Below are 12,589 nucleotides of genomic sequence, written 5' to 3'. Positions count from 1 at the left end.
TGATTTAATTTGTGATTTAACAAGACCCAGTGTAGCATATTGAGAAGTTATAGACGAATTACCATTAGCGTATAAGCGATGCTCTTTGTGTAAACAAATCGAGCTTAGGTAGTTCGGACGATTTCAAAACATCGTTAACTCACGACTCGCTCAGCAGCCGCCGATAGCGTAGTAGTTAGAAGCCTTGACTATCGTACAGGCAGTCGGGTTTCAATCCTGGCTTGAGGTAGTTGTCGGTCTAGCCGCACTGATGAGCTATGAAACAGTGAAAAAATACTGTAAGTGGATGACTATATATATATATATATATATATATATATATATATAGAGAGAGAGAGAGAGAGAGAGAGAGAGAGATAAGTTTTAAAAAGATGTTGCACAGATTTTTCCACTTTTCTATTTATTGTCAGCACCCTGGCAATGCTGGGTAGTCATGCTAGTTATTTAATAAAATATTTTGTTTAATTTTCAGCAGTTGGCCTATAAAACGGGTAAACCTATTTCTTCTAATTAAAGTTATGCTCAAAAGAAATTATTGCTTATAAATTACTAGCAAGCTACCTGGCATTGCCCGGACGTAAAATATGCATAAATAGTATATTTTAATTAATGAAGAATTTTTATTGACTATAAAAAGAAATATCGTAGGTATTAAATGTAACTCTTAAATTCTTAAAAAAAAAAAAAAAAAATGAAGTAAAAAAAAAATGGAAAGAAACGGAGACATGTATGTTTTATCAAAGCAGTTCACTTCTTGTTAGTAAAAAAAATACGCGAGCTGAGATCGAAATTAAAACCTACAGACAGTGAGTCAAGTACGATACCCATTAGGCCAGCTTAACATGATCTTTAAAAAGTGTTTTCAAACCTACTTACTTATTCTTAACATAAGTAATCTATCATGTGAACGATTCACGCATGCGCATTTGGGAAACAGTTGACAAACTGATAAAAATTCAATGAATCCCAAGTACAAATTTTAACCCCTTAGCCGCCCTTTTTTTCTGGATGAAAGCTAATTTAAAATTTTCTACATATCTGAATACCCTATATACCAAATTTCAAGTCTGCAGATCAAAAATTCGTTGAATATATAGGTTGAGAAGTGTCCTTTCACACACACATTCTCACTTTTATAGACATAGATTTGTAAAGCATTTATTTTTGTCATGTTTTGTAGCACAATATGCACTATCCCCTCCGCCATTTCTCTCTCCTTCAAACAGTGCGGATCGTAAACCACCCGACTTTTACTCACACACTATCATTTATTATTTATCATTATTATTTATTTATCATTATTTATTTATCATTATTTATTTATCATTATTTATTTCTTTATATAAAACAATGCTTATAATTATAAAGCTGAAATGTATCAATTACATTTTAGTTTTAAAAACATTTTGAACTCTAGTATTAATTGGAATTTTTAAAAATTCTTCTTTCAACATAGTCATGAGCATAAATCGGTGTCAAACAAAATATCCCAAATAAACATTTGACAATTATTTGCGTTGGCAACCATCAGGGCCTCCTTGCTCTCTCTCTCTCTCTCTCTGTCTCTCTCTCTCTCTCCCTCCCAATACGTGCTGTTTTCCTTCCTTCTCTCAGCCTTTTTTTTCCCTCTAACACATTCTCTTCCTCTCTTTTTTATCTGTGTTCATCTCAATAGAAAATTGTATTTATCAGCAAAATAAAACTTTCTTTTGTTTCATTTCTGTGGTAATTACGATTTCAGAAATGTGTATGCAACGTCTACAGTGCATAGTAGCTAACGGTGCATAGTAGCTGACAGTGCATAGTAGCTAACAATGCATAGTAGCTGACAGTGCATAGTAGCTAAGAATGCATAGTAGCTAACGGTGCATGGTAGCTAAGAATGCATAGTAGCTAACGGTGCATGGTAGCTAAGAATGCATAGTAGCTAACAGTGCATAGTAGCTAACGATGCATAGTAGCTAACGATGCATAGTAGCTGACAGTGCATAGTAGCTGACAGCGCATAGTAGCTAACAGCGCATAGTAGCTAACAGCGCATAGTAGCTAATGGTGCATAGTAGCTGACAGTACATAGTAGCTAACGATGCATATTATCTAACTGTGCATGGTAGCTAATGGTGCATAGTAGCTAACGGTGAAATATCATGATCATCAGGTGCAAGCACTTTAGATTCAATCCTTACTCCTTTACTGCATTTCTGAAGTAGCAGAACTTCACCATCAGGAGGTCGAACTGATACTGGTGTAAGCTGCTTTTCTGTCAAACATTTATCCTTTCTTTTCAACCAAATCCAATATAATGTATTCTTCGCTGTTTCTACATATCTGTTATAAAAAGTTATTTTTTACTTCTGTGTTCATACAACAAAAACAGTGTTGCAGTATGTTGATTAGTTTTCGCTCAACATATCCTCAAGTTCCCACAGCCAAATGATATTATTACAAATTCCACCCTTTTTCCTGTCACTCAGTCAGTAGACATTTTTATCTCCTGCAATTGTAAAATCGATCCTCCCAGAATGGAGTCAACTTCAACATCACACCATCTTTTCTGCACCCTACACTACAAGGTCTGGTTTCTCCTGTGCAAGGAGAAGTGGGAAGATCAATGTATTCTCAAAGTCTACTGCCAAGATTTATTTTTCTTGCCATCTTTCATTGATTAACTGTATCCTTGAATGACTGAAACAACAGTGACAATATAAAGAGTAGCAATAGTTTCTTTTTGTCGCTGACAACACAAGATGATCTCTCTTAGCATTATCAATAATCCTTGTTTAGTTTTTTCACTAACAACATGTGATAAATGCACGCAAACAACGTGGCATTCAAAACAAAACTCTTGAGCAAAAAAATTTGTTTCCTTCATGAATTCCAACTGTGCCTATTTTGCATAATCATGTTCACTTCATTATCATATAGTTCTAGGTTTGTGCCCATGTGTGACCACCGTTTCCTTGTAGCAGGCACATGCTAATCATGGTCACTTATCTCCTAGTCTCTCTGCACTGTCACCACAATGACTTTTCGTTGTTCCAGCTCCAGAAAATTCATAATCTTAATGTTCTCTATTCTTGGTAATTCTCCACTTTTTTTGCATATTGTTCCAGCTGTATGAAAGTTCACTTTGTTATTTTTTTCTGATTTTGTTAATTCTCCTTTATTAAACTTCTTTACTTTCTGATGAAACTGAAAAGTATTCACTACATGGTTGAGAATAAAATTTTTTAATCAAATATTACATAGCTTTTTTTAATAAATTTTTTATAAACATAAATTGGTTATTAATATTTAAACTTGAGCGTTTATATTAATCATTTAAATTTAATTTTTAAAACGTAGTTGTAATTAAAAAAATTAAATGATGTTATATCATTTAATTTTTTTTTAATTACAACTACGTTTTAAAAATTAAATTTAAATGATTAATATAAACGCTCAAGTTTAAATATTAATAACCAATTGTGGTTATTTGTATGGCAAATGTTTGTGTATGGCACAATCACGTTGACACACCGGTTCTCGCTAGATCACCGAAGTTAAGCAACATTGAGCCTGGCCAGTACCAAATGGGTGACCATTTGGGAAGGCTAGGCGCTGTATATACCTTCTGGGAAGGTTGGGCGTGGGGCTATTACCCTCACCCCGTAAAAAGAACTCAGTTGCTACAAAAGCATCTACAAAGTTGTAGATGGCCTATGCCCCTTAGGTGCTCAAGGCTATGGATACAAATGATATAACGAAATACATACCAAGTGATTCTCGATGCAATATTTAATTCAGTATTAATTGGATAATGAATATAGATGATTATCTAAATCATCAATTGAAAATTCTTTTTTTATGTAAAGAACACAGGCTAAGAATTGAAATAAAAGACTGGCTAGTTAGAATCAAATATTGATTTGCCAGATGCAATGCTATTTAGATCTATGATAATCAAATTAACTTGTCTTTATATATTAGATTTGGTTTATAGTGAGAGTACTCAGTAGTCATTACCCTACACTTGGGTATGGGCATCATCAGTAATCATGCCTTTAAGAGACTGTCATCAGTGCTGTCTTTATGAAAGCTTTATGCACTGTGAGATATCTCTTCGAGCCTTCTGCTGAACTGCACTGCTTCAGACATACTGCCACTCCATAACTAAAATGTGTTTCACTGTCACATAATTCTACATACCGGCCCCCAATGATGTAGAGTTAAACAGAGCGGAAAGGGAAAAGATAACGAAATACCAATTTCTTATGTACGACATGAAAAGAAACTGGAATCTTAAAATCGCTATCATTCCAGTTATTATAACAGCAACTCATGAAAAAGATTTTCAAAAACTATCTGATAAATATACCCCGTGAACCAAGTACAAGTGAGAGTCAAATAATTGCATTTAACGGGACAGTCAAAATCTTATAAAGATCTCTCACTTGGAATACCTAAGTTAGCAGATGAACGTCTGGTATACCATAGGATGCCCTATCCCTAGCTTGAACAAACTGATAAGAAAATTAAAAAAAAGAAAAAGTCCTACTCAGACAGAATATATCACAGACATCCCAGGTGAATTAATAGTTACACAGGTGAATTTTAAGATTTTCATTAAACCTTTTACAGACAGCACTCTACTTTAGCTTTTCTTCTGCTATACAAGTCAGGTCAAATGTCATCCTTACTTTAGAAATTACTTCCTGCCATAACTTTCTATCATAGATTGCATAATCCAATTAATCATGTAAAGATATTCATCGTTAATGTATGCTTCATGCAGTGCTTCAACTTGTTATTGGACTTTAGTAAAAGGTCATTTTTCAATGATGACTTCTGAATATAGAAGTTGCTTTTCATTCTATCATTATTTAATTATTTCAACATTGTCTTATCTAGTAATTGTCTGTATTTTTGAGATGAAGTGTTTTCATTGATTGAGATTGTCGAACTGACTGCCTCATCTTGATTGTTAGAGTCACCACGTTTCGGCCGTTTTGCCCTCCGGCCTTCATCAGGTGTTTTGTATCGAACTCGGGAACCGTTTGTTAGGCGTCTCGAACCCAACCCTTTATTACTATTACGAGGGTACCGTGTTCAGACTCCAGCTAGGCTCTGGGACATAGTTGCTAATTCTCTGTTTTGAATGTTACTTTTCATTGCCTTCATTCAAGATTGAACTCAGCACCTTTTGGGTAAGTGTAAACTTTGTCTTATCTGCTTCATCTTCCAAGCACTTCTGCATATTCACTTCAATATTTTTCATCAGCAACACTGATAAAAATATGCTAATTATTTTAGATACTGATTACATTTAACCCAAGTCATCCATGTGTGTTGAAGTAACGCCATGCCTAAACCAATGTCCGACTTAATATTGATCTTAATTAATGCCGTGTTGTTGTTAAACAAACTTATTGAATTTACCACATACTTCACTGTGAAATTTCAATAATATATACAAGGTGTTTTTTGTAGAGGTGGAAAATATTAAATTGATAACCATTTTATTTAATTGCAGATTTGGCAACTATCGGTTATTTTGATTCAGCTTGGTTTGGCAATTCATTATGCGGTTTTAGCAAGATAGAGCCACATGCCACACAGCATGTGATACAATCAATTTACTGAGAGAATCATTTGACGAATGAATAATTTCACGAAATGGACCTGTCAACTGACCACTTCGTTTGCGCAATTTAACCCCATTAGATTATTTTCTTTGGAGATCTGTAAAATCCCATGTCTACGCTGATAAACCAGACACAATAGACCACTTGGAAGACAACATTTGACGCGTTATTTCCAAAATACAGCCTAATTTAATGAGTAGAGTTGTGAAACTTGAACCTCTAGATTACACCATATATGTACAAGATGTGGGAATCATATGCTCCAAATTGTATTTAAATTTTATAAATGTCAAAAATTGATCTTTGTAATAAATCCCATATTTGTATATTAAAAATATGTTTCTCTGATTTATTTCAATTTAAAATACACTGCCTCTAAAAGAAAAAAAAAAAAACATGATAATTTTAAAGATAGTTTAAATTTAATAGATTTTTTTTTTTTTTTTTTCATAGGCATCACCACTTATCAAGGCCCAGGGGGGCACTGGAGGATAAGGGTTAAAGAGTGTACAGTAGTCAATTGGACAATATAGTACTTGCCAGTAATGGAAATTCAGTAAATTCTTATCAAGAACTTGTTTACATTGGACTTGAAGACAACCATATTGTAGCCAGCGAGAAAGCAGGAAAATGGAAGGCAAATGCAGTTCTAAGAAAGAAGCTTTGATCATGGAATCTATGTTTAGGTTTAGGCACAGATACAGAGGGAGGAGAATTATTGATAGTGTTTTCAGCTAGACTAGTGTTTCTTGTGAAAGTTTGGTGAGGGGGGGGACCATAGATTGAAGCTTAGTCGAACACTTTCCATGAAAATAACGATACAGTAGAGACAAACTTGCAACATCTCTTCTGTGAGATAGAGGTTGCGGTGAAGAGAAAAGGATATCTCCCACAAGGCTATGAAGTCTATTTTGAACTCTATCAAGGCAGGATAAGTCCTTTCTAGCAGCTCCTGCCCAGATGTGGCAACAGTATTCCATCCTTGGACGTACTTGGCTCTTATATAGATAGAGAATTGCATCAGCAGTGAGATATCTACTGGATTGATAGAAGGATCCCACCATTTTTCCAGCAGCTTTGGCAACAGATTTGATGTTCGTGTTCCATTTAAGATCAGGAGTAAAGGTCAAGCCCAGAAGATTGTCAACACATTAGGCTTCCTCAAGACGAGAGCCATTCATTTCAGTTGATGCTAGATGGAGATCAGAGCGTTGATGATGTAAAGATAGAAGCTTGGTTGTAGATGCATTAAAAGTAAAACCAACACAAAGTCAAGTATCTGCAGAATGTCTTCTTGGTTCCTCCTCTTCTCTTTTCTCTCTCCCAACAATCGAACGCAGCATATAATAACAAAACTCTAAAGCACGTCTGACAGCACTGACTTCTGCCAACAGTCTACCCCTCCTCTTAACAACACAGGCTTTTTATATCGCAAAATCGTTCACCTCTATTTGCATATTCTTCTAACTCACGTGATCACTACTCTATAAATAAGAGTCTTGACCATTTCTTTTCTTTCTTTTTATTTATTTTTGGTGACCGACCCGCACGTGGTCTATCCAGGTAAGTCACGCATTTCTCCACACTCCCCCCTGATCTCATGATCACAAACAGGACATGCAGGCAATCGTCGTTGGCGGGTACTCCTTCGAAGAAGCACTTCCTCATTGCTGTTTTCTTCATTACCACCATCATTGCTACCAGTCTGTTCCATTATCCCGTCTCGTGGTTCCATAGGCGGTGTCTCACAATCAGGGCAGGGGGGCAGTATCCGTCTTTGTCGGGTACTTCTCCGAAGAATCGGAGGCGTCATCTCCTCGGTATGCTCCATCATCCCTTCTCGCGGGGTTTCGCAATCACGGGGGGTGGGCAGTATTCGTCTCTGTCGAGTATTTCGATGAGGCATTACTTCCTTGTGTCCATCGCTCTCCTCACTATTGTCATCAGTATGTCCCATCATTCCCTCATCTGGTTCTGTTGGTGGTGTTTCTATGCTCACCTGAAGGGGCAGTAAGTGATCAGGGTCATCTCTGAACGGTGTGTGATCCTCCTCATCGTCCTCAGAATCAGAAGAGGTATAACAAGGGCGGATATCTTTTACGTGACGTGGTATGCCACCAATCAACATGGTCTGAGGACTTATGATTTCGTCTATTTTTCCCCGAAAAAATTTCGTAGTGCACCCAGCATTTGGGGGTTTTATCCAAACAAGGTCTCCCACCTGATATGGTGTATTGACAACACTCACCACTGATGGTATGGCATCAACTCCTTTCACACGCTGTTCATATTGGTAAATCCCATTGGCTGGTGCAGTTGCTGGTGTTGCATTGTCCTTGGGTGTTATATTATACCAGTACACAGCTTCTGGAATAGAGCACTGCGTCCTGGCTGCAATTCTTTTGATGGTGCGGTGACACCGTTCTGCTATACCATTACCCTCGGGATAATATGCACACCGATAATGCATTTTAATCCCCCATTCGTGCACGAATTTCTGAAATTCTTGACATCGAAATGTGGCGGCATTATCAGTCAGAATTTCAATCGGGGCACCACGTTCAAAAAAGACGGCTCTCAACTGTTGTATAATGCTGGCTGCATCCTGTCGTGTCAACAGGCGCCATATTGTGAAACGCGTCGGGCCACAATCCGTCATGGTCAAAAAATGTTTGCCCCCATAATGTGTTATGTCCATCCCTACTCGCTGCCAGTTGCCCTCCACCTCGAGCTTCCCTTTTTGCCATTGGGATGGTGCCGGATCAATTCTCTGACACTCTTCACACGAACGTATGGCTGCTTTCACTGATGCTTTTGTAGTTGCAGGGCATACTCTTCGGACAAAATATGCAGTCCTCTGAATTCCAGGATGTCCAATCTGCTGGTGTATCATACGGATCTGGTCAGGTGTTAATTGATCCGTTACAGTCGCGCATGTTTGTTGTTGAAGATCGGATCCCTGCCTCATTGCATCGATCCACCTCTTTGGTACTCGAGTCAAGCTATCAGCCAAATTCTGCATCGACGAGACTAACATAATGTCTACCTGCAAGCTGTATTCGTCAACTAGACGCTTAATTATTGCTAGTCTCCTTCGTACTAGCATTTCACTTGCAGCTCTAGTCTTAACTCGAGCCTTTCCAGTCAAGGTGTCGGTTAACCAATGGTAAACACACAATGAGTCAGTGTGGAGATGCACAACATTAGTCTGCCATTGCAATGCGAGATTAAGACCTTTTAACGTGGCATCAAGTTCTGCCAAATTTATATGTTGGGCATCATTTTTCGGACGAAGCCAGCATGCATCTTCCACAACAACACCTAGTTGCTCCAACACGACACCTGTAGCCAACGAACTTGCGTCAACCCATGCATTTAGTTCGTTTCCAGACACTTGCCACTCACCCCGGGCAGGGTCATTCCTATGCACTCTGGACAACATTTCAGCCATCATTTGTTGGAGAGAATCATCATCCGCAACATCGTCCCATCCTTTTGTTACTGTAGTCACTCGTCTTTTCACCACTCCTGTTGCCGATCGGAGCCATCCACAGACAGGTAGATGTCCTACCAATTTACCACAGATAGAAAACACAGTACGTCTTGTTAATACATTGGGTAACTTTGGAAGTGGGCTCCCTCGTTTCCATCGCAACGTATTGCCCTCCTCCCAGACCTCGAGGCCTAGCACGGGCACTCCATCCTTTAGGCGCTTAGGGTCTTTGCTTATTAACCCAAACGCTTTCAGTTTTATTCGAACTGCATCCGCAGACATTATGTCCTCATTAACATAGATGTCATCTATGTAGGCTGAAGCAGCTTTTGCTGTGGTCTCATCCTGCATCAAAACAGTTTTAATAATGGTTGTCATAATCAAGGGTGCTACGTTTAGGCCAAAACCCAAACGTGTCAAACAATATAGTTTTCCCTTGAGTAGTACTGTCTGAAACGGCCATAATGACTCATGGACACGTATCTGCAGGTAGGCCCTCTTTAGATCCAGAAGTGCTACATTGCTCCCTTTTTGACGCCACTCTCTCAGTTTAGCAGCGCACACATCTGCGTTTCCGGTAAACGCATCAACATACCGATTCAACTCTCGGTAATCCATTACGGGACGAATTTTTTCTTTGGTAGGTTGTTCAACAGCCATGAGCGGAATTAATCCCTTGGGTGGTCCCAGACGTTCCTGTGGGTATGGTATTAACCAACCGTTGTCAATCCACATCTGAAGTTCTTCTTCATATGCGGCCCTATTCTTGGTAGAAACTGCATACTCTGGAATCGTGTTGCACAGCCGATCTGGTTCCTGGCCCATTGCCCATTTCCACTTTGCAGTCCACACCCTTTCGTTGTCATCAAATGTAGCACAGAAGTCCTTTTCTTCAATCGACATGGCTGCACAGACGTCTTTCCCTTCTCCAAGCCTGATACCTCTAGCTGCTGTGATTGTAACGCCTCCTAGTGCTTGTATTGCATCAATTCCAAGCAACATGTCGTAGCCAAGGGGTTTCTCCTGCATCACCAGAACGTCAACTTTAGCTGTGTCACCCTTCTCAGTGCAGATTGTGACTGTCCCTTCACCACAACATACCCGTGATAAGCCATTGATGGTCATAACGCCGACTGGGTTCCTCCGCCACACCGGACAGCAATGGGCACTAACTATAGACCGGGAACACCCCGTGTCTATAAGTGCTGAACACTGCACATCATCAAGTTTAACGCTAATGACAGGCAATCCTGTGTTTATTGGTTGGCAGGGGGCAAGGGTAGCGATAGTACCTTGCCCCCAACTTCGTTTCCCGAACAGTTGCGAGATATGTGCCCAAACTTATTGCAGCGATAGCATTGCACTGGTCTCTTTGATTGTGGATAAACACCTCTCCTAACACTCCGGCACTCTTTAGCAAAATGATTGGCCTCCCCACATTTATAGCACACTGGGGTGGCATGCTTATTACTATCTGGAAGAGAGTCCACATTGCCTCCATGTCGAAAACGAGCTGCTGCTGCAATTGGTTCCTGTTCCTTACAGATGTTTCGAGCTCGGGCCAATAACTCATCAGTTGACAATTCATCGATTCTTGATGATGCCCGCAACAGTTTACTGACCTCTTCAGGTAGGCCTACCAAAAAAGCACAGCTTAATATTTTATCGTTGACCCCACCAAACGGTACAGATAATTTTCGCAGGTCGGCTAGGTACACGTCGACTGTTTCCTTGGGTTGAAGTGTCCGGCTCGTGAACTGTTGCCACGCAACAAATGGATCTGTACCAAACGCTGTATACAGGCTCTGCTTGATTTCATCCCAGTCTGGTTCATCCCCGAGTTGTTGGTAGACTGCATAGGCCCCTCCGGTTAGCCTCAAAGGGATAACTGTGGCTGGTTCTTTAATTTTGCACAGTTTACAGATTTTCTCTGCCTTTTCAATCCATTCAACGACAGCCGGTCCAGTGGTAGATCCGTCGAACTCGGGTATTAAGCGAATGTCGAATCTGTCCATTGTTAGTAACCGCACACCAAGCGCCGAAATAGCTTAAAACCAACACAAAGTCAAGTATCTGCAGAATGTCTTCTTGGTTCCTCCTCTTCTCTTTTCTCTCTCCCAACAATCGAACGCAGCATATAATAACAAAACTCTAAAGCACGTCTGACAGCACTGACTTCTGCCAACAGTCTACCCCTCCTCTTAACAACACAGGCTTTTTATATCGCAAAATCGTTCACCTCTATTTGCATATTCTTCTAACTCACGTGATCACTACTCTATAAATAAGAGTCTTGACCATTTCTTTTCTTTCTTTTTATTTATTTTTGGTGACCGACCCGCACGTGGTCTATCCAGGTAAGTCACGCATTTCTCCACAAAAAGTAACCAGCAACTCCTTTCCCCATTGTACCACGTGCTCGAGATCAGAGGAGAGAGAATCGTCGAGAACTTGGTCGTTTATGGTCTTAGATGTGCTACCATAGATGGTAGTGTCATCATCATATATTTAGATTAAATGTTTCCAACGATTTTTATTTTCAAATTTTGAAGGGTCACAAAATAATCTATCGTTTTTTCAACTATTAAGATTAACTATTTACAAAGTTTACAAAGGAGCTGAAATTGATTCTGGAAGATTTAATTTTGTTAACACAATCATTTTTTAATAGACATTTTGATATATTATGCGATTGTATTTTGGATTTTAATCAAAATAAATAATAAGAATAAAAGTAACAATAAAAAAAAATGTTGTCACAGTAAAAAAGTTTCCAAGTCTTATTTATATGTACACACACAGAAAAAAGAAAATAATGTCAATTCTTAATTTCTAAAATATGAATAAATGTTACCAGATTTTAAATGTTATTACTAATTATAAAATCATATAAAACATCACCAGATTTTAAGTGTTATTACTAGGGCTAGGACAACAGCATATTCTTTTCATTGTTTTGACTCTCGAGTGTGTATCCGTTGATATCTTATATGCTTTTGATGTGGTTCTCAGTTGATTAACTGTGTCTAACTGTATCGGACATAACAAAACAATGAAAAGAATATGCTGTTGTCATATCCCTAGTTATTACTAATTATCAAATAATACAAAAGATTACCGGTTTCTGTTTTCTTCTGTGTCTTGTTCTCGTAAAAAGAATTGGTTTCCCAGGTCTTCAATTTGAGCGATTTTTCCATCTTGTATAGTGAGGCACTGCAAAGAAAATTAGAAAGTTGATATTTTTTTTTCACATTTTAATAAGTAAAATTATAAATTACAAAATTATGTAAAATTATAAATTACAAAATTATAAATTACAATTACAAAATTATGTAAAATTATAAATTACAATTTAGCTTATCAATAGGTAGATGTTTTGTTCAACAAGTTTTAAATTCATAAAACACAATCTGAATACATGTTGCTGTTGCAAACTTGATCATACAATAAAAAAAAGTAATAATGACATTAA

At 38.2% G+C, this 12,589-nt stretch overlaps 1 protein-coding gene across 5 annotated transcripts in view; it reads right to left on the bottom strand.

The window, feature by feature from the left end:
* LOC145292185 (ubiquitin-like modifier-activating enzyme 6) overlaps window positions 1-12,589 on the bottom strand; it is a 577,203-nt gene that overhangs the window by 117,079 nt on the left and 447,535 nt on the right. For all 5 annotated transcript variants that reach the window (XM_080138474.1, XM_080138476.1, XM_080138473.1 and 2 more), the window contains one exon: window positions 12,236-12,330. In XM_080138474.1, coding sequence (XP_079994600.1) covers window positions 12,236-12,330 — 95 coding nt within the window. The remainder of the gene's footprint in view (window positions 1-12,235; window positions 12,331-12,589) is intronic.

The sequence above is a fragment of the Euprymna scolopes genome, chromosome 13 (genome assembly GCF_053919585.1).
Source record: "Euprymna scolopes isolate OS-2025 chromosome 13, ASM5391958v1, whole genome shotgun sequence".
NCBI lineage: Eukaryota > Metazoa > Mollusca > Cephalopoda > Sepiida > Sepiolidae > Euprymna > Euprymna scolopes.
The sequence above is the reverse complement of the archived record's forward strand: the minus strand, read 5'-3'. Positions and strand labels throughout refer to the sequence as shown.